Source organism: Selaginella moellendorffii, unplaced genomic scaffold (genome assembly GCF_000143415.4).
Source record: "Selaginella moellendorffii unplaced genomic scaffold, v1.0 SELMOscaffold_114, whole genome shotgun sequence".
Lineage (NCBI taxonomy): Eukaryota > Viridiplantae > Streptophyta > Lycopodiopsida > Selaginellales > Selaginellaceae > Selaginella > Selaginella moellendorffii.
Window position 1 is genome coordinate 114,851 of NW_003314375.1, and position 21,885 is coordinate 136,735.

Sequence of the window (21,885 nt, forward strand, 5' to 3'; positions counted from 1 at the left end):
TGGCTTAATTGAAGATTAATGGTGGAGATTACTGATGAAGTTAACTTAAGTTCAACTGCTGAGGTGGCATTGATCTAACAGTAGATTTGGACTTAGAGATGTTGTTTGTTGCTGCTGTTTGTGGTTGAGTTGAGTGGAGTTGTGTTGAACTGAGTTGAGTTAAAGTTTGTCTGTTGGGGTGATTGTTGACTATTGGTTTCAGGGTGTCATCTAGTCAATAGCTCTGAGAATGCCTTGAAGAGGCTAGTTATGCATAATCAATACTCAGCCGAAACTAAAGTGAAGATCATGAGATGGACTCATATCAGTACACAACCTTCTCATAGACAAAGTTATAATACGGGTACAACCTTAAATAACTAAGTTGGACATCATCATTTTTAGCCAAGGCGCAAGGCTACCAAAACTAAGTCAAGAGCTCACTACTCTCATAGAGTTTAACAAAATACAAGGTGTTAAACTCATAGAGTTTAACAAAACTTGCTACCGAGCATAATGCTATAGAAAAAAGCCATAAGGGTCTTTTCTACATTAACTCCAAACTCTATCCAACTCAATTGCATTAGCCCTAAAAGTTAACATCCTTTTCAGGCTGCATCATATAAACTACATACTAAGTTGTAAGCTAATTGAAGTCAATTCCAACCCTTGCACTAATTTGTACTGGCTTATAAAAACATGGTTTTTAAACAAGTGATCAACAGATCAATCATTGGAAAAGCTTAAAAAAAATTGTGGAAAAATTTTCTATCATAGAGAAAGAATGACTCTCAGTTCAAAAATGCAAACTTTCAAGACTCAGCCAACTTCCTCCTACCTACAATTTCACATAGGTTCACCTCAACACAAATTCTCAAGACCCATAGTATATTTAAGCTTTGAATATCATGCCCATATTTCTGATATCCAACATTGACATCCGCAAAAATGCAAAATGAACATCTAAGGCTTGATCATGAAGACCATATCTTTGAATATCTGCATTGCACTAACACTTTTCTTAAACCACTTTCAAGATCCAATATGAAGCCAAAACATTAATAAAAAAAATGACATGGAAAATCAAACTCTAAAGAAAATTCCTCATCACCCGAAACAACAATACCACTTTCTCCAACACAAGTGTTAGCAATGTCAATGTTGCAACTACACACATTTTTTATTCAATAATTTACTCCAAGTGCTAATGGCTCAACTGACAAGCTATAGCAAGTGAATGCTATAACCTTTTCCAACACATTATGGGCAATTTCCCTAGGAAATAAAGTACTAACTTAAGCTTAGCATAATAACTATCGAGAATCCAGTCAAAGCTACTATAATGCTACTTTGTGTAAGTAGACTAACTTCACTATCAACCACTTTGGGGTTGATTATCATTTGACCAAGCAACTTCATAAACACATTACTCAGTATCACATGGATATGATATAAATATCACAATGACTTGATTATTAATTGAGCAACACCAAGAGTAATACCCATGTCATTACTTCAAAGGTTTATATGAGTATCAAATATTAACCCAATTTGATAAAATGCAACACAAATGCCACACCCCACTGATACAAATTTACAACATTTAACACCACTAACTTTTGTTCACAATACAAACAAGCTCATACCACTCTCTTTTTGACCAAACTCAAAACTTATCCAACACCAAGCTACTCAAAGAGCAATAGCAAAGTTCTCTGAAAAAGAATTGAACATTGTAACCCAAGCTTTCCAATAGCAAGCCTTGACAAAAATAATATAGCATTTCACCGCTATCCATCCCGCAACTCACCATTTGTAAGACCATCATTTCCAATATGTATCAAGGTAGGGACTCTTCATTGCATAATGTGAACACGAGCAATGAATCACATCTCGTTGCAAATTATCTCTCCAAGAAAAGAAGATGATTTATGTGTTTGATCCTTCGTCCCTGATAACTCTCTTTTCGGTCTTATCTTTTGACCAAACCTCAAACTTGCTTTTGCATTGCCTTCAATACAATCCAAGAAAATTTTATGAGAGAGCACAGCAATAATTACTTGAATCAATAGATTTATCCCTATAATCTTGATTGATCCACTTATAATCATGCCTAGGAAGGATCCACTAGTGCTGTGCTAAACAGGTATGGACCAGTTTATTTGCCATTCATAGCAAACCCAAGGAAAGTTTACTTTCACCCATGGTACAAGGAACAACTCATGGAACCATCGATAGGTTAACATCAATTCTGCCAACTCAAAAAGTAACCTCGAGTTGCTAATGTGCCTCACTCACAAGCCCAAGTGCAAACTTATGTAAAATGGTACAACTTATTCCATCCTATGAGCCCAAGAGCAAGCTCATACAATATGGTATAAAAGGTAACCAAAATCCATACCCAAGGAACGATTGCGAAGCCTTTACACCCAAACGTGTACTCACTCGGATCATCGTTTTCATCTCTGCGTATGCAATGAGACTAGTTGCCCAATCTTATTGGATAGTATTTGCCAAGACTCATCCTCTGATACCAAATATAACACACATGCTTTTTACCATTTATCCTATGGTGATTTACCATAGGATAACCACGAAGGGGAACTTAAACTCTCCATATGCCACATATCATATGCCACATATCACATGCCACATGTTCAAAAGACAGTGGTATGGAATCCGAGTTTTAGGGCCTTGTGCCACTGAATGAAGGAATGGTGCTAAACTCCCAAGTATGGAGCCAAGGAGCAATGGCACTAGAGCACGGAACAACTCTCGAACATATAGCCCAAGGAGTGAAAGGACAGGAGTACAAAGCAACTTGGATCAATCCTAGAGCAACCAACATCCTAATGCCAAAACCAGCACGCAAAACAGAGCCAAACAGAGTCTGGTGCTATTTCAACATACTGATGGTCTAACGTAAGGATATGAGCACTCCACTAGCTAGCATGGAGTGGAACTTGGGTTTAGACCCAAGCTAAATGCAAAACAAAGATAGGCACGCAAGTAGGAGCTAGACTATGCCTCAAATTAGTCAGCCATGCCTAATTTACCCTTTATCCCTACTATAGATTTGGAACTTTGCATAACCCTCGCCCCCCCGAGAAACACACACTTTGGGCTTTCACCCCAAGCCTCCCTTAGTACCAGGAGTTAGTCTTTGGGACAAACTTGAAACTTACTAAATATGGAATGTCTCTAAATTATGAATTTGGATATGAGATGAATACCATTATGTTCAAAACAATTTTTACATTCTATAGATATGCCAAATAAGCAAATCTAGACACTTTCCATAAATAGCATTTAGGACCAGAATGATACTAACACAAAGGGCATGATAGCGAGGGTGTTTGGCAAGCACGGTAAGCTATTATGTAGCAATATAACTAGTCTCAATACGCGAGGGTTCTTGTCACTAGCCAGTGCAAGACACAACGAGACAGGAACTCCTTACTAGGCTAAGTATGTTTAGCTAATAGCATGTAAGAATTCCGTCCTTATGCTCATCCGGTCTAAGTACACTCAAAATGCCTAGTTAACTCCACTAGCACAAAAGGGATTAATAAAGGGTCCAGCAATACTGACTTCTTACTATTGTGGCAATAAAAAAAGAGTGTTTATAAGGACTGGCTGACAAGTAACTTTCGATACTCGAAGTCACATTTGCGACACTTCCCTAACAACTTCTAACAAATGGAACAATGACCATAAAAAACTCAAAAAACCAAAGCTCGAAGAAGTTTATAGCCAAGTTGTGCATAACAATGATCACGAATCTTACATGAATTAATTTCAATGCTAAAGAAGAAATCATAGGACAATCCATAATATCCTCCTTAACACATCCATAAGTTAAACTTTATAATGCCAAAACTAATGAAGAGCATATCTGTATCAATCCAAAAGTTAAGCATAACGAAACTATACTTAACAAGTGATCATTAAACAATCTTCCATGAATCCATCTATAGCAAGATGTAACTCACTTCATAATAAGCACAAAAGAAATTATCAATGATTGATATATCCCCAACTCAAATTCAAAAAAGGATTTAAACATTTCAATATCGATCACTAACTCTTCCTTTTGTAATGTTAGTATAGTCCATGACTAATCACTTTCAAGGAAAAGCCAAAGCTCAACCCCTACTAAGCAATCTCATCTAAAACACAACTAACTCAACTTGCCATTTAGTTCATTTGAACATCAATACAATTGCTAACTAGTAAATGCATGGATACCAATAACACAAAGCTACAACCTAAGTATCAACATTATTTGCATCGAAACTAATGAAATTTAATATCAATCTTATGGAGAGATATTTCACTTCACTCAAATCTTAACATCAACAATGTCAACGATAAGGCACCACTTCAATGCCATCAACACCAAAACAAAGCTAGAAGAAAGCAAAAGTGAATAGCCACTCAAAGCTTTCTAGCAATCAAACTAACTAAAGTCAAAGATACTATACTTAGTATTTGAGACTAGTTCTTCAACAATACTTAGCTACAGATAACGCATCATCAAGAAGTGAATCACCACATCCAAGACTTAATGAAATCAAATACCACAGACTAAACATAACCAAATGATATCGACAGAGGTAGAGTCAACATACCAATATGGAAAAACCATATAAGTCTAACGACACAATCCTCCGCAACACCATCCAGTAAGCAAGTTTATCATTGCTAGATTATCATCTAACAAAGCAAGTATTAATAATCCTTTGATAAAGTCTACAAGTAATCACTAGTCACAAAGCAACTAATAATCACTCGTCAATTTACCTTTTATAAGACCCAAACATTAAACTTATGTCATCGAGTTATATACTTGCCCAACATAAATGTAATACCCCAGGTACGAGATAAAACTTCATGGACAGACATAAACTAAATGACTACTCGAATCCAACTCAACTGCAATAAGCTCACCAATACGTTTAATCAATAGCTCTGAGCATGCCTTGAAGAGGCTAGTTATGCATAATCAACACTCAGTCGAAACTAAAGTGAAGACCATGAGATGGACTCATATTGGTACACAACCTTCTCATAGACAAAGCTATAGTATGGGTACTAACATTTTAACCTTAAACAACTAAGTTGGACATCATCATCCTCAGCCAAGTGCAAGGCTACCAAAACTAAGTTAAGATCAGTGAGAGCTCACTACTCTCATAGGGTCACCTTTCTTAAAAAAAAATGCAACGGCCACTTTTCTACACCAACTCCAGACTTTATCCCACTCAATTGCTTTAGCCCCAAAAGTTAGCATTCTTTTCAAGTCGCATATAAACTACGTATTAAAATTTAAGCCAATCGAAGTCAATTCCAACCCTTTCACTAGTTTATACTAGTTTACAAAAATGGAAAGGTTTTTGAGCAAAGTGATCAACAAATCAACCATTGGAAAAGCCTAAAAAAATTTATGGAAAATTTTCCATCCTAGAGAAAGAATTACCCTCAATCCAGGAATGCAAACTTTCAAGACTCAACCAACTTCCTCCTACTAACAACTTCACATAGTTTCACCTTAATACAAATTCTCAAGACCCATAGTATACTTAAGTTTCAAACATCATACCCATATTTTTTATATCCAAGACTAACATCCGCAAAAATGCAAAATGAACATCCAAGGCTTAATCACAAAGACCATATTTTCGGATACCCACATTGCATTAACACTCTTTTTTAACCACCTTCAAAATCCAATGTAAAGCCAAAACACTAACAAACAAAAGGACATAGAAAATCAAGATTTAAGGAAAATTCCTCATCACTCAAAATAACAATGCCATTTCCACTAACACAAGTGCTAGCAATGTCAATGCCTCAATTACATACATTTTCCATCCGACAATCTACTCCAAGTGTAACAGATTCACCAACAAGTCATAGCAAGTTAATGCTACAACCCTTTCCAACACCTCAATGAGTAAACCCTTTAAGAACCAAGGTACTAACTTAAGTTTAGCATAATAGACCACTATTAAGAATCCAGTCAAGGCTACTTCATTGTTACTATATATAAGTAGATTAGCTTCACCATCAACCACTTTGGGGTTGATCATCATCTAACCAAGCAACTTCGTAAACACATTACTTATTATCACATGAATATGATATAAAAATCACAATGACTTGATCATCAATCAAGAAACACCACGAATAATGCTAATGTCATTACTTTAAAGGTTTAATGTGAGTATCAAGTGTCAACTCAATTTCACAAAATGCAACATAAATACCACACTCCACCGATAGAGACTTACAACACCCAACACCATTAATTTTTGTTCATAACACGGACAAGTTTATGTTGCTCTCTATCTTACCAAACTCAAAACTAATCCAACACCAAGCTATTCAAGGAGTAATACCAAGGTTCTTTGAAAAAGAATTGACCATTGCAACTTAAATCTTCAATAGTAAGCTTAGACAAAATGGTTTAACGCTTCACCACTATTCATCCCTTGACTCACCACTTGTAAGACTATTATAACCAATATGCATCAAAATAGGGACTCATGATTGCATAATGTAAATATAAGCAATGAGTTAACACCTTATTGCAAATCATCTCTCCAAAAAGAAAAAATTATTTACGTGTTTGATCTTTCGTCCTTAATGGTTTTCTTTTCGGTCTCATCTTTAACTAAACCTTGAGTTTGCATTTGCATTGTTTTAGTCCAACCAAAGAAATTTTTTTGAGAGAGCACAGCAATAACTATTTGAACCAATTTATATTACTAGTTTTTTATTATCTATTTTCTGTATATATTTTTGTAGTTGTTTTTGAATATTTATATATTTGTTCCAGGTTTTCTATGTAAATTTTTTTTCTGTTTTTTAAATTTTTTTCTAGTGATGTATATGACATTACCATTGTTTCTATTTTTAAATGTTCTACTTTTTCTGATTTATAGTCATTTGTATGCAATATTACTAATGAAGAAAGAAGGATATATACAAATAATAAAAGACAATACACATAATAAGAAACTAATAGATCATATATGGGTAAAAGATATAATATATACAGAAGCAGGAATAGCACCTGCATACTGGACAGATCATAATAAATTATATATCATAATAAAAATTATTTAAAAACAAAATAAAACCAAGTGTTGCTGCAACTCAACATGCAGCAATTTTATTTTCATTTGTAAAGGAACTCAAGTTACAAAGATAGTATATAAGTTATATATATGGATCTAAAGGGCTTTTAAAGATATTTTAAGTTAGTCAAACCCTAGATACAAATCAATTACAATTCACAATTCACGGTAAAGCCTCACAACTATGGCCATAGCCTTCGCAAGGGTTATTATGGCCATGATTGCTTTGCATCTTTGCAAGCCTTGTGTCATGACAGTTACAAGCTCCATCATTTTCTCCTTCATTGACATTTTGTTTTTCTCAGGGTGAGCTCCAGGATGCATTTTGCTTTCTATTTCAAATTTATGTGTACATCGTGGTGTTAGGGATCTTGGTGAGAAGGAGAGCTTCATGGTTGAGTGTTGTTTCTCATGTGATTTGCATAGCCAAAAGCTAAATTGATTTTCTAAAATAAAATAAAAGTTTTTAATAATCCTATATCTATGCAAAACCATTGCAACATAACCCGAATCATAGGACTACTACATGCTTAGTATTCTAAACGACCTGGCCACGATCTTGCTTTTCTCAGGCAACTTTTGGGCGTTTCTGTTGCAAATCGTCCGCAAACTTCTCTGTGGCATCTATTGGGCGCTTCTGTCGCGGATCACCTGTAAACTTGAAATGTCACATCATGATATCATGGGAATAGCGTATCACGAATGTGTCTTACCAAGCTCCTTAATGTCAGAGACGTTTGGAATTGGAAGCTTATACGTGTCAGGAAGCAGCAGATGGAGCCATGATTTCGCTTCCTCTGATTGCTTTCCAGCCTCCACCTCCGTATCCGGCACCGCAATTGAAAGTTCAGCTAGAAGTCTCTTCGTCTCAGCACCAAGGAAACGAAAGTTGCGTTCGAGACCATAAACTGTTATGTGCGCAACAGGCTCCGTTTTCTTGCCATAAGCTTCGTCACGCTGCAAGTAAGACTTATGCATCTCATCCTTCTTCCATAACTTTGGTGGCACTGGCTCTTTAAGGTTTGGTTCTTGGACATTGATGAGGACCGTCACCACTTTGATTTCGATTCCTGAGACTTGCATGAGCCTCGGCCTCAACACAGTCGTAGAAGCTTTGTTGAGCCACCCACACTTTCTACTGTTCTCAACCGAAACGAGCAGCGCAGTCATCCCCAAGGAAGTCCAGACCGGAATAACAATGTCATAACCTCGGACTTTATTGTTGGCTTTGTACATGATTGCACAGCCTCTCATGAACGCAGCTGCCAGGATCTCGGGTGTCAACTGCCCCTGCTTAACCAGCATAAAACTGTTAAAAAAGACGGCAGCGGATTCATCCAGGCCGCTGCATGCCTCGTCAACCTGTGCCTCCTCCCAGCCCAGCAATCGTCCGATATAATCCCGGAGAGGAATGCGGCGTAGGTAGTAGTCACCCTTGTACAAGCTCCAACAAGCTTGCAGCAAGATGAGCTTCACTATGAATTCCCCCCGAGGTCCAGCATCCACATAGCCATTGTAGCAGCCGTTCAGGAACAGCCCTAGAGCAACTTCTAGAGGCTCCCCACTCTTGCGGTTGAGAATCCTAGCGGCCGCTTCACTCACAACGGGCTCCACGGGCTGACTGATATGCACTCTCGTACGATCGAGGGAGATGAACGTAAGGATACTCATGTGAGAAGCGACAAGAAGCTGGCTTTGGGCACTCCGCGGGCATATCTCCAGGCCTGCTGATGCTGAAAGCAAGGCCAACGCCTGGCTCTCAGCCATCTGTACCTTTCCGGTAGAACCACAAACGTCCACAGCTTGCCCCTGAAATTCCCCGTCCAGCACCCCAACCAGCTTGGCTTCCGCAAGATCGAGGAGGCTCCACACGTTTGGATTGCTGTCAAGGCGGCTACTCCATAGGGGCCTTCCATACCTCAACAACTGCGCTGGAGACAAATCCGTAGTCCGAGGAACAAGGTCCATATTCACCACCTGATAAATAGGCCTTAAAAGCCGCAAACCCAGGATATTAGCTTTCCTCGACTGGTCCTCGTGCCGTCGAGGCTGCAGATTACTGATACTCCACATCGTATCCATGACAACTGCAAAGTATTTCTTGTGTGTGAAGAAAGCTCTCGCCACTCGCCTCATCTGGTAAAACGGCGATTGTGCCATACCGAAGGTGCTTTCCCCATTCGGTAAGAGACCGCGACCTTCATCAAAAACAAAAAGCACCTGCACCTCCCCCTCTTCCGGCAGTACATCCTTCAAGTTGTCAAACTCTTGTTGGAGTAGTTTCTCGTTCCTGTCATCCGGTGACTCACTAATTTTCTCTACAGCTGTGCTGTTGATCAATTCAAGCCATTTCTTGTGCACGGCCTTCGCAATCCTGGACGAATCCATCTGTGAATCCATCCACTGCACTGAGCTCATCTTCGCACCCTTCGCCATCTCATGGAGGACAAAAAGCCACGCTTTGAAGTATAGCGCCATCTCCAACTCGCTGTTCGTTCGGCTGAGCTGGTTGGCAAGCTCCCCAGTTCGAGGAGGACAGGCGGTACTGTTTGCTGCCGCCGTGCTGCAATAGCAAATATACACTCCCAGGCGCGACATCTGCATCACCCCGCGTGTTTTCCCCGTGCCAGAACCCTGTACTATGGAGGTATAGCAGCTGTAGTGCTCGTCTACACAATAGCCAGTGCTATAAGCCACAATAACAGAAGAATTCAAGACTTACTCTTTGAGCATTCCTTCCTCAACTTACACAGCTCCTTGTACAATATCTTATGAGCCCCCCCAATGTAATCCCTCCGTAACGATTTCATCGCCACTTCCATATTACTCTCGTGCCACAAACGATCACGATCAGGCCCAGTGTTCTCTGCACAGGCACAAGCAAAAGAATACTCGAGCAGCAGACAAAAACACAGAACTTTCACCTATCGGCTTCTCCATGAGGAGCCTTTCACATTGACTCAGCCACTCGTACGAAACATACTCCAACCTCTCCTTTATCCACTGTAGCAGCTTGGGGTCTCGTGTTTCTTTCTTTGCCACTAGGTGGCTTATCGTGCTGGCGCGAGCCGTTACTGCACAGGAAATGCAAAAAGAACAGTAGCCTAAAGAAACAGCGAAAGAACTTACAGTTGAACAGCTTATATATCCGGCATGCGAGATGAGGATTTCCTGGAAACAAGGGCAAAACCTCATCTACATCGGCCGTCCACAACCTGGAGGCCGAATAGCCTTGCCGCTGAAGGGGCTCATAGTCAGGCCCGCAAAGATCCCGCAAGCGCTCCTCGCCGTCATCGCAGACGCTCTCCATTAAACCCTAGAACTTACCCTCACACACCTTTTTCCCACCACCCAATCTTATGGGGTCTGTCAAAATATAGTAATTTCAATTTACTCGTTTCATCATTAAAATTTTCGTCACATCTAGTATCAGCTTTCCTCTGAGTCCACATGGCCCTGCACAACATGAAACGCGATGTAAAGTTGAAGCCCAACCAAAAGAGTAAGAAGAAAGAAAGAGGAGTTACATTTTGGTAAAAGGTCACAATATGTACTGCTCGAAGTAGACTATTGTTGCTGTGCTGTTTCAGCATTTTGCATTGCTCGCAGCCTCCGGCACTGGCATAAGTTGTGAATTGTACCACTTCTGCAATTGCCAAAGCAGTGAAGTATATACTTCTAAGTGGCTTTCTACATCTTGTGTTTTGCTTGGCATCTGGATCTCGAGTAATGGGAATCACTGCAAGCGCCATTTAAGGATTCTGAAGCTTCTAATGTAGCAAGTATGTACAATAACAAAAACATCAGGTCAACATGCGGCAATGGCAGAAGAATGTTTTCTGATTTTGCATGACATTTCTTCATCCTTGGATTTTTTCCCCTATTAGTTTGCTGTTCTTCTTGTAATAGGACAAGCATTGTGAGGATTAGCAAAGCAAAACTTTCAATACTAGTAGCATTTAAATTCTTGCTGCTTCCTGGACTGTAGTAAAGATTGATTCTTATCTATCCAACAATTTATTCTAAGTGCTAATGGATGCACTAAAAAGTTATAGTGAATGAATGTTACAACTTTTTCAAAACTTTAATGAGCAAACTCTCAAAGAACTAAGGTACCATCACTAATTTAACATAATGGATCACCTTCAAGAACCCAGACAACAAATAAGCTCCCTCCATTCCAATTGGTGTATAGTTTGAAAGCAATTCTCCCCATGCAACTTTGTTTACCTTCCTACCATATCTCCTTTTAGGAAGCAGATCCTGGGACATCACAGGATCTTCACACCAATTGCACAGATCAGCTGGATGGGGATCTAGATATTGCAGCCGTTTGTATTCAGATTCATTAATGTCACACTGCTTTGATGCATGCGAAGCAATGAGGTGAAAACTTCCTCCCATGTGATGTTGTTTGGCACCTTAATGCTTTGCACCATAGAGTGAAGTTTCAACCTCCCTGTATCAAGTCTTTGGGAGCACAGGGACAAACTCCTACTTGCTTGCATGTCTCCCCAATGGAAAGGTAGTAGTTGGCTCCACTCTGAGGTCACTGGATTTCACCAATGGAGCCCATGCAAGGGTTGGATCGCCCTGAGGATGTGTTTCAGCTGGGGGTAGGCTGCATACCAAGCCCCGAGTTTTCATTGCCTCCATCGGTTATTGAAGTTGTTGCATCTGCAGGTAATGGTGGGTTGGCCATGATGGACTCAAGGCGAAAAAGTGGTGGGTTTCGCAGACAGACCTAGTCAAAACCCACAAGGTTTCCTTCTCACCACTGTTTTGACACCAGCGGAGGCGAAATGTTGGATTGCTGATGATGGACTTCCATGACTTCTGAACAACAGAGCACCCACAAAGTGTGGCCAAGTCCACAAAACTGAGAACTGTCTCCAGAATGTCATCTTCATCACCAAGACCTGCCTGCATTGTCAAAAGAGGGCCTAAAGGAGTCGACAATGGAGAAAGATTGAACCCTTGCGTAAAGAACGGAGCAATAATTTTTCTCTTTCTCGCGTTAGCATTCATTTGGTGTGGGCGGCAGTCGTAAGGCACTGCGGCCAGGTTGATCGGGGTGCGTGTCCAACGGTCGAGGAGCTCTGCCCGTAAGCAGCTTGTTTGAGTGTGGAGGTTGTACATTTGAGGTGGGAGCTGACTCGCGCTCCACCGTGAGAAATGCGCTACTAATATATAGCGAGAGCTGGAAGACGCAGAGAGATTCCTTCACAACGGCTTAGAACTCGGTGTTTGCCTGGTATGGAGGGGTCACAGCCAACAACAAGACGCTTGGAACCGCAAGAAGCTCCTGTTTTAGCAGACCGGTCTTGCACTAGACCAAATACCCACTAACTTCATGGGAAAAATCTCCACTTTTGCCGTGGTTTTTCACTCATGGTACCTTCACAATGCTGCATCATCAACATGAAAGCAAAGAAATGCTCTTCCAAATCGGCATCAATGCTCATGGCAATACAACTATGTGAGGAAGATTTGACAACCCTCCACGTTGAAATAATTAACATCAATCACAGTTCTCCCAAAATCGCCTGAAACAAAAATAAAGAGACACAGTGCTATCAGCTAGGAACGCAAACACACTTACTCTTGTAGATGGTTCTGACCACATCAACCCATTCCGAAACGAGCTCCTTAAACACAACGCCACCAGGGTTGGCATCCAAGATGAAGAGCGCACCTGCAACGAGTTCAAGCAAATTTTGATCAATGTTAGTATATTTGCAGTCCAAGAGTTACCTGGTGCGAGCCATTTAGTCGAGCATTTGTGGCTGGTACACGATGGCATTGGTACGAGTCAGATAATGTTTCTTAAGTTCATGCTGCTGTGTAAGGAACGAATGATCCTGTCAAATGCTGTAAGGCGCTGCATTGAGGCATTCGCTTACCCGTTTGGCAATAGCCGAGGTTCAAGGCAAAGCTGTTCTTGTCATACTCGGGGTACTCTCGACAATGAAACCTGCAAAGTTACAAACATTCAGTCATGGTGACTAGCGTTTGAGCAGGCAAGCTTACAGAATACCGAGCCTTCCAGTGCCGTAAGCGGTAAACATGTGGCCATGGAAAAGATCGTAGCGGTTTACAGAAACGTTAAAACCTGCCAAGGGAGCTAGAGCAACAATTGCTTCAAATAAGAATGCCATGTACGAGTTGATTTCCTGCAAGCCACACATAGTTAAGAGCGCGCTGTATCTTCAACGAACCTGATCAACAAAACGCTTGGCACAATCGTGCTTGGTAAGCAGGCACTTGCTAGCGTTCGAATTCTCAACATTGGGGACCTGGCAAAAATTTCAGCTGAAGTTTCGAAGGGAAAATACCAACTTCTACCTTGTGAAGTGCCAAATCCAGCTCCGCTAGTATAGCGTCAGGCTCCCCAGCCCATTCCACGGATTTCCTGGCTAAGTTCGCAACAGAAGCCGGAGGTTCCCTTATCAACCTCCACATTGGAATCTGGCTTTTCTACTCGAGAAACTCCCATGGACTGGTATGACGAGCTTCTCAGTGTTGGTGGAACTAGAAAGCGAATGGACAACAGAAGCTCCTGAGCTTGAGATTCTGTCACCTCACTTCCACCCAGTAATGCTAACATCTCCTGCGCAGCGTCGGAGCAATAGTATCTTCGTCGTCGTTTGAAGGACCCGGTGGAGGCAAGGCAGCCCAAGTAGCGCATTGACATTTGGAGCATCCAGAATTCGGTAGCTAGAGCTTGTTCTTGGCCTTCCATAGCTGGCTATGGCAAACTGCTGGTGACCAAGCATAGTGTGGCGAGAGCAAGGCAACTACCACCACGTACAGCATATGAATACCTCTCATCCTTTTGAGCATTCTCCTTCTCCTCTAGCCTGCGTGCCAAGAAGTTTTTCAAAAAACAAAAGTAATGTTTGCTGCTTTTTACTTGTTTATAACTTTGAGCTTGTTGCACTATAAAATAAAGGTCTAATACATATTTAAAATCCTCTACAATCCTTAGCTCCTTATATACAATTTATATGTAAAACAATATTACATGGAATTTAACAAAATTTCAGCATACCGATACCTCATTAACTAGAACAATATAGAGCTTGAGCTTAAACCCAAACTTAGACACTAAACAAAGAGCTATATAGCCCAATAAGAGTTAACTTAATATCTTATGTGGTTGACTATGATTCCAACCACTACCTCTACAATACATTTAAAACCAGAATAAAGGATAGTCAAGATCCTTTAAATTGTCAAAGAACACTCAAAAAGCTAATTCACTATAAATATGAGTGTTATATCTATCAACCATAAACACATCATAGATTACCAAGCTCTTTTTCATAGATAAACCAAGTTTTTTTTTACCACATTAGTTCTCAAAAAGTTGTATGTAATATTTGGATTAAAAACAATCCTAACATCATTACATTGAATGTTCTTTTTGGCCTTCACAAATTAATTGCACATAGAATTATTAAGTTCTATAAAGTTGCTATCTAAACTCTTCATAAAAAGAAAAGTCATTTAACCAAGTACTATTCAAACCCAAGGAGATATAATCGAAAGTATCCCAAGACTCGTAATTGATTAGAAAAGTTGTACACTTTTATTCATGAGCCCTTTCCTATATTTGAACTTTATAAATTATTTTTTGACTTAGTTATTTATAATTTATCACACTTCTTTGCAAGTTCACCCTTTTGTAAGTGAAAGCTGAAAGCCACAACTCCTAAAAGCCTCAACACCCTACCTCTTAAATTAATGGGACTAATATAAAAATTGGGTGTGTTACCCTCTTATCAAGTTACTTTACTTGATACTTTTATGTCTCATTTGGACCTAGTTTTGAAGTAGAAGTGATCATGATCATTGCCTTCGAATCATGTTGATATCCAAATCTCCCCCCTGGGGGGTGAGTGGCTTTCATTGTTGACCACTTTATTCCTCCACTCCTTTAGTTGATTAGATTTCACCTATTCTTTTAGAATGGCATCCTACTTTTTAGGTAGAGCCTAGTTAGACTAAATTGGATTACCAAATGTCAATCTTAATAAATGTTGTGATATTAATAGAGTTAAACTCTAATACCAAATGTAAACTCTTAAATTTAAATTTTTCAGCAAGACACTTAACCACCAAGTAATCCAAAACCCTTAACCAATTGGAAAAACAGGTGCACCTTTATAAATAGTCTTTTGAGTCTTTCTCTTTAATTACTTATATAGATATAACTAGTAGAGAGTTAAATAATGCCTTAAATTTGTTAGCCATGCCTAACTTACACACTATCCCTTCTATACTATTGGAATTAAGTTGAACATGCACACAACTTTTTTCCTCCACATTCTCTTCTCGTCACAATTTGGGCCAATCTGACTGACTCTTTTGTCTTTCTTTCTGGATAGCTTGCATATAGCGAATTCATGCACAGGCTCAATTGCCAGGAAGTGGAGCTCAATCGCAAGCTACTGGCAAACATGGCGATCTTGGATCCAGATTCTTTCAAGAGCCTGGCAGACTCGGTCTCCTCTCTTCCTCCGCTTAAGGTAAGTCTACTTATCCCTTTCTTTCTTGTCTTTTGACGATCCATCTTGTTGCTCGCAGTCCTCAATGATATGAACTATATTCTTTTGCCTCGTAATGATCTCTATCTTAATCCATCAGACGTTGTCCTGACACTTACTTCTGGAGGGTGCAATGCTCTGGATTTAGTCCTTCAAGTAAGTAGTTTCTCTTCCCTCTGAAGTTTATAATCTCAACACCACCACATTTTGTCAGGGTGCGAAACAAGTGGTTGCTGTTGATATGAATCCTGCTCAAAGCTACCTTCTTGAACTTAAGCGTCTGGCAACAACGAGGTAAAGTCTCTTGAAAATTCTTTGATTTCCTCACATGTGAACTGTGCAGGCTTTCTTTTGAGGATGCCTGGAAAATGTTTGGAGAGGGCGTCCATCCAACCTTCGAAAGTTTGCTGGAAAGAGAACTCGTTTCCTTTCTTAGCCAGGGGGCTGTGAATTTCTGGTAAGTAGCAAATTTTCTTATATCTCCGTGTGAAGAGCTGTGTTTATTTATTCCAGGAGAAAAAAAGCCAGGTACTTCAAGGATGGATTGTACTACCACGGTAACATGGAACTTACTCTATGATATGATGCCTCTAACCTACAAAGTTATGCAGGTGGTATGGGTTGACTCATTCGAGCAGTGAGGGCGCTTGCAAGGCTTACACGAAAGGTTCTTCCAGCCAAAATTTTGAGCAAGGTTATCTGAATCTGTTGTTTTTCTTCACAGGAGCGCTTCATCGAGTCTCTTGTTATGCCCACGCTACAACAACAAAGAGAGCTCTGGTATAATGCATCCGCATACACCAAAAGTAACTGTCTCACTTTGATTGCCTGAGCAGGTTCGCTTGTGTAGGAAACTGGCTATCACAAGCTGGGATTTTTGCGAAGATGGTATCTTTCTTCGTAACCAACAGATTCACGATGTGGTTTTGTGCTGGAGTGTGCAAAGGCCAGCTTCGTCTGCTACGCAAGGAGGGCAACTTATACAAGTAAGACATCTTTCTCAGCCGTGATTCTCATTGAACCACTTGTCCTTTGTTTTCACAGCTACATTGTCCGCTGTCTAAATTCAACAGCTGCGTATTCACATCTCCGGGACAGCAACTACTTTTACCGCTGCTGCCTGACTGGGAAGTTTTCATCCAACTGCTGTCCTCGTTTCCTGGAAAAGGAAAACTTCCACAAACTCAAGGTACTACACACGAACGACTTGCCATGAATTTCAAGACTTCTGTGCTGTGTTGCAGACAAGGCTTGCTGCGGAACCAGGAGCATGTATATTTGATTTGGAGTTCGTTTCTGTACATCATAAAGCATCTCTAGCACCGGCATAATCTGTTGTGTATACTGTGCATTAGAACGAAGAAAAGACGCCACAAAGCCAAGGCGTACGTGTGGAGGAGCTTTCGAAGCGAATGCACACCAAGGTACGTACCTGGAACTTCTTGTTTGGTGAAATGCTGTGTATTGCTTGGTGCTCGGGTGATTTTGATGGACCACTGGCTAGAACAAAGCGACGTCGATGTCCTCTGCAAAGCGCTGCAAGCACATGTAATTGTAAGTAGTTGCGAATTTCCACACTCTCGATCCCCTCACACTCGTGATTTCTACTTGGTTTTTAGCCTGGAGGCCGCGTGATCTGGCGCAGTGCGTCGCGATCTCCAAGCTACGCCAATTGCATCGAGAAATCTGGATTCAAAGGTTCGAAGTTCTTTCCTTTTTGGAACTGTTTTTGGAAGCTAAGAACCAACTGTTTCTGCGCAGTGATCCAAGTAGCAACGAGCAAGGCTTCCATGGACAGGGTAAACATGTACGCGAGCTTCTTCGTGGCTGTTCGCGTGGGTGGATTGGCATCCATCAAAATTCCAATCCATCCATCATCGAGGCTCCACGAAGCTGGGTCCTAAAGAACCCGAGTCGCCGGACTCGGTGCTACCAGCGCCATTGTGGATCGAGATTTGATCGATCATTCCTTCCTCTTCTCCATCGATTCTTTATATATAATTGGAACATAACCAGTGTTAATATTTGGCCCAAACCATATAAATTGACTATCCATGATGGGATCTGCACAGCAAACTCCCGAAGCAGAGGTTATGTAGAATTTGCTGCATCGCATTAAACATGCTGTTTGAGCATATAAAAAACAAATGGTGGTGATACTCCTTTCATGGCAAAAAACCACAGGACTAGGACTGCTTTCCACGATCAATTCTTGTGGTGGTCTGTTTTGCCACCTTTGCAGGACTAATTCAGGTGGAAGCTGATTGGACTAAAATAATATGGACCCCCTACCAGGTATTTTGCCATGAAAGCCAGGAGTGCTGAGCAGCACTAGACCTGGCAGCAACAACAAGAATAAGAAGTATAGAATTAAAAGTATAGAAGAATAAGTAAGAATATTGGCTGAATTAGCCTTCTCAACATCAATCTTTAATCAATCTTTAAGACTTAGATGATGGATTAATCCACAATATCACTAGAATGTAAATATGTTTTAAACTTGCTTCCATGGAAGGTTAGATAAATTTTTGAACTAACTGACAAGTCCAAAATGCAAACAAAATCCCCAACACTGTGAAATTGTCCAAGGCCTGTAATATTGTGAAGACAATGTAGCACCATCACCTCTTTTCAAAGACCATTTTGCATTTAATAGCTTAAGGAAAACTTTATCATCAACTTTGTACTTGATGATGCTCATTAGCCAATCTCTTACCTTGTTTTTGAGTTTATTTTGTGTTTAACTTTGTCAACTCAAACTTGTTTTGTATATCCTCCAAGAAATCACAAATATAAGGCACCCAAATCAAAGCTAAACTCAAACTCATGAGCTCATAGATGATTAATGAGCATTATTATGAGCAAATTTAAAGTGTGTTTACACTCTGGTAATGTCATGTCATAATGGAGCTATGATTTGGCTTCACCTAATTGCTTTCCAGCCTCCACCTATCCTATGTATCTGGCATTGCAATTGAAAGTGAAACCAGAAGTCTCTTCGTCTCAGCACCAAGGAAACAAAAGTTGGGTTCAAAACCATAAATTGTTATTGTGCGCTGTCTTCTTGCCAAAGCTTCGTCATCCTGCCAGTAAGACTTATGCAGCTCATCCTTTCTTTGTTGGCACTAGCTCTTTGGTTCTTGGACACTGATGAGGACTGTCACCACTTTGATTTGGATTGCTATGACTTGCATGTTAATGTTGGCTTTGTACATGATTACAACGCGGCTGCTCAACTCCCCGTGCTTAACCAGCATTTAAACTGTTAATAGTTACCGCAGCGGATTCATTCAGGCCGCTGCATGCCTCGTCAACCTGTGCCTCCTCCCAGCCCAGCAATCGTCCGATATAATCCCGGAGAGGAATGCGGCGTAGGTAGTAGTCACCCTTGTACAGGCTTGCAGGAGGACGAGCTTCACTATGAATTCCCCCTAGCATCCACATAGGCATTGTAGCAGCCCTTCAGGAACAGCCCTAGAGCAACTTCTAGAGGCTCGGCCGCTTCACTCACAACGGGCTCCACGGGCTGTGCACTCCCGTATGATCAAGGGAGATGAACATTAAGAACACTCGTCTGAGAAGCGACAAGGAGTGGCTTAGAACACTCCGCGGGCATATCTCCAGGCCCGCTGATGCAAGTGATAATACTCTGGATGGGTACGTACCTTGAACATCTTGTTTGGTTTAGTCTTTGAAATGCTGTGTATTGCTTGGTGCTCAGGTGATTTTGATAGACCACGTCGATCTCCTTTGCAAAGCACTCCACGTAAGTAGCTGCGAATTTGTACACTCTCGAGTCTCGAACACCCTCACACTCACATGGGCCATTTTTTAGCAAAACTACTTATGCTAAGACGAATTTTCGAGACGAGAATTGCAGTTGCAGAATTTTCGAGTTAGTTTCGGGCGCGGTGGCAGGGCAGCGGGGCGGCGGTGGCGGTGGCGGTGGCGGCAGAGCGGCGGGCCAGTGTGGTGCTGGGTGGGCGGTGGCAGCACGAGCATCCACATTGATGAAACGTTCTCGCGCAAACGAATGAATGGAAAAATATCTCGAAGCTTACCATTGAGTTGACACTTGACGAGAGTGAAGCCTCTTGAATGGCTTCACCTCCTTTGGACAATGTAAGTGGATCCTGCCCGCCTGCTCGCTTAGCTCCATCCCAGTGACACGGCGGCCCGGTGTGGTCATCAAGCTGAGGAAAAACCATAGTTTTGATAAACAAACAAAACTAGAGTTCCAAATCCCATCGCGGCCAGAGCACTGAAAAAACAAACACCAAGTGTAAAGAGCTTGCATATCTCAAGAGAAAACGTAACAGTGATACTTACAGTGAGCCAGCGTAAGAGAAGGAACTTCCAGGGAGAGAAGTCATGCTAAGTCGTGCATACTCTTGGATTACATAAACCTTGAATAAACGAGTTAAGAATGAACATGCAAGAAACACTATACAAAATTACTTACTGGAAGTGCCGTGACCAGGAGCCTTGAATAATAGCGCAGCTGCTTGACAACCTCCTCTTTATTCTTACCTGGAAGGAGTCTAACAGTACTTGTCAGGGTATTGTCAAAACTCCTTCCAAGGTAAATGCCACACTCGTCCCCTGGAAAACATACACACTTTAGTTTGGATGATCAGAGAATCATAGCATACCTCAATATAATTCTTGTAGTTGCATTTTCTGTCTGGGTTCGTTATAGGAACGTGAGGATTGTGAATGCATAGCTCGTTATCAATCACATGTACTTGTGTCTTCCAACCTGTTTGAACCAGAAGTTTGCTAGTGAGTACATATAGCGCAGAAGCTTACAGGAAGTTCGTGTTCTAACGTCCAATGGCCATCTCTCGGTCAATCATCTAGTGGACCTGCAGCTCACATCCACTATGACACCTCCAAAAGCTGGTTGAAGATACTCCAAAGCCATTTTAAGCTGAAACACATTAGCAGTCCAAATATGAGAAAGTTCATTTGCAAAGGAGGAGGAGCCGGAGGAAGCTGAACTGGAAAGAACAAGATCAAGACATGAACAGGAAAAAGAGACGAAAGGCTCACCTTGCAAAGAACATTTCCCAGTATCTGATCGATCCGGAGGACTTCCTTGAGATCGACACGGCCAGTGGGATCGCTCTCGTGTTCATTCTCATCGTCTACATCAGAGCATAGTCAGGGACAGGGACGAAAGACGAAAAGCAACAAACAACAGACCATCCTTTGGGAGAAGGCAGTGGAGACGTGATGCACAGCTCGGGCCTAGAGATCAAACGGGCGGACCATCAGAAGCAGCAGAAGAAAAGGCCTTGCAACTTACCACTCTGCTGCAAACAACGCTGTAGAGCAGCGTGGTTGATAGATATGGCTGTCGAGGATATAGTAGGCCACTCTCGCACTTTTGCTTGCGGAGGACAAAGAGATTGGGCTCCTGGGCTTCGAGCAGCACGTACTCCACTCCAGTCATCTTCCTGCCACAGCACAAAACGAAGAGAAATCTCTTGCGAAGGAAGAACAAGGAGCTTGATTCTTACAAGAGCTGGGTCATGTCGAGGGGATGGACAGAGCGCATTCGCAGCTGCTCATTGGAGCAAGAGCGATCATAGAAGGGCGAGAGGACGAAGTAATCGAAGACTAGGAACTCTGATAGTCATGGACGATCCAATCACAGAGACTCCCTGCAACGATTCCAGACGCAAACAGGGCATGTACTTGGTGGAGTGACTTTCATTTGCTCGTCTTCTACTCGGCGTTTCTTGAGACTCCCAGCTTCCTGCATTCACATCGTCCCCATGCGTCAGCTCATCCCGTCCAAGAACAGCTCTTGAGCCGCCAAATCACTGCTACATCCCGGCCGTTTCCATCCCGCGCATGCGCGAAATCTTGCTGCCAGCCTACCTCACGGCCGCCGCTGCCGCATTGTTGCCGCCGCGCTTCCGATTCTCGAAGCCGCGTTGTCGACCGCCATAGCTGCTGTGATGCGAGGAGCTCTCTCTCAATCCCTAAAATCCCTCTTGCTAAACAAAACGAAAGGGGAAAGGGGAGATTCGAGTCCCTGACAGCGCTGCGGGATGCCGACATCTTGAAATCCCCACGGCGCATCCTCGATCTCAGTCGCAGCTTCTCCGATCTGGTTTCGCGATTGGGCAAGAAATCTGGGGCGATCAGGTGCGTGGTTGCCGACTACTTCGCAGGATACGTGTACGATGCCGTGGATTTCTTCGATC

General features: G+C 41.6%; 4 protein-coding genes and 1 long non-coding RNA gene across 6 annotated transcripts; 1 reads left to right on the forward strand and 4 right to left on the reverse strand.

Moving 5' to 3' along the window:
* Window positions 1-7,492: 7,492 nt before the first annotated feature.
* LOC9634419 lies at window positions 7,493-10,448 on the reverse strand. Its single transcript, XM_002991040.2, has 5 exons — window positions 10,251-10,448; window positions 10,046-10,195; window positions 9,844-9,987; window positions 7,835-9,790; window positions 7,493-7,772 (listed from the first exon to the last, which is right to left on the reverse strand). Exons 1-5 carry the CDS (start codon window positions 10,429-10,431, stop codon window positions 7,690-7,692), a joined length of 2,514 nt encoding a protein of 837 aa, XP_002991086.1. The 5' UTR covers window positions 10,432-10,448; the 3' UTR covers window positions 7,493-7,689.
* Window positions 10,449-12,965: 2,517 nt separating this feature from the next.
* Window positions 12,966-13,197, reverse strand: LOC9634420. The gene is made up of 3 exons (XR_002991038.1): window positions 13,152-13,197; window positions 13,025-13,095; window positions 12,966-12,982 (listed from the first exon to the last, which is right to left on the reverse strand). It is a non-coding gene; the product is annotated as an uncharacterized LOC9634420 (long non-coding RNA).
* Window positions 13,198-16,426: 3,229 nt separating this feature from the next.
* LOC112342661 lies at window positions 16,427-17,014 on the forward strand. The gene is made up of 4 exons (XM_024664790.1): window positions 16,427-16,450; window positions 16,507-16,656; window positions 16,715-16,859; window positions 16,915-17,014. The coding sequence occupies exons 2-4, from the start codon at window positions 16,556-16,558 to the stop codon at window positions 16,999-17,001; spliced, it is 333 nt and encodes a 110-aa protein (XP_024520558.1). The 5' UTR covers window positions 16,427-16,450; window positions 16,507-16,555; the 3' UTR covers window positions 17,002-17,014.
* Window positions 17,015-19,544: 2,530 nt separating this feature from the next.
* On the reverse strand, window positions 19,545-21,660 carry LOC9633749 (mediator of RNA polymerase II transcription subunit 6). Of its 2 annotated transcripts, XR_002991035.1 has the most exons (9): window positions 21,193-21,660; window positions 20,979-21,129; window positions 20,876-20,920; window positions 20,723-20,817; window positions 20,480-20,600; window positions 20,323-20,429; window positions 20,133-20,272; window positions 20,000-20,076; window positions 19,545-19,931 (listed from the first exon to the last, which is right to left on the reverse strand). XR_002991035.1 is itself a non-coding variant. In XM_024664787.1 (5 exons), the coding sequence occupies exons 1-5, from the start codon at window positions 21,228-21,230 to the stop codon at window positions 20,635-20,637; spliced, it is 360 nt and encodes a 119-aa protein (XP_024520555.1). In that variant the 5' UTR covers window positions 21,231-21,298; the 3' UTR covers window positions 20,549-20,634. The 2 variants fall into 2 exon arrangements, 1 of the variants encoding a protein (XP_024520555.1); XM_024664787.1 differs by lacking the exons at window positions 19,545-19,931; window positions 20,000-20,076; window positions 20,133-20,272; window positions 20,323-20,429 and having other exon boundaries at window positions 20,549-20,665; window positions 21,193-21,298.
* Window positions 21,163-21,770, reverse strand: LOC112342660. Its single transcript, XM_024664788.1, has 2 exons — window positions 21,557-21,770; window positions 21,163-21,431 (listed from the first exon to the last, which is right to left on the reverse strand). Exons 1-2 carry the CDS (start codon window positions 21,758-21,760, stop codon window positions 21,324-21,326), a joined length of 312 nt encoding a protein of 103 aa, XP_024520556.1. The 5' UTR covers window positions 21,761-21,770; the 3' UTR covers window positions 21,163-21,323.
* Between the last annotated feature and the right edge of the window lie 115 nt (window positions 21,771-21,885).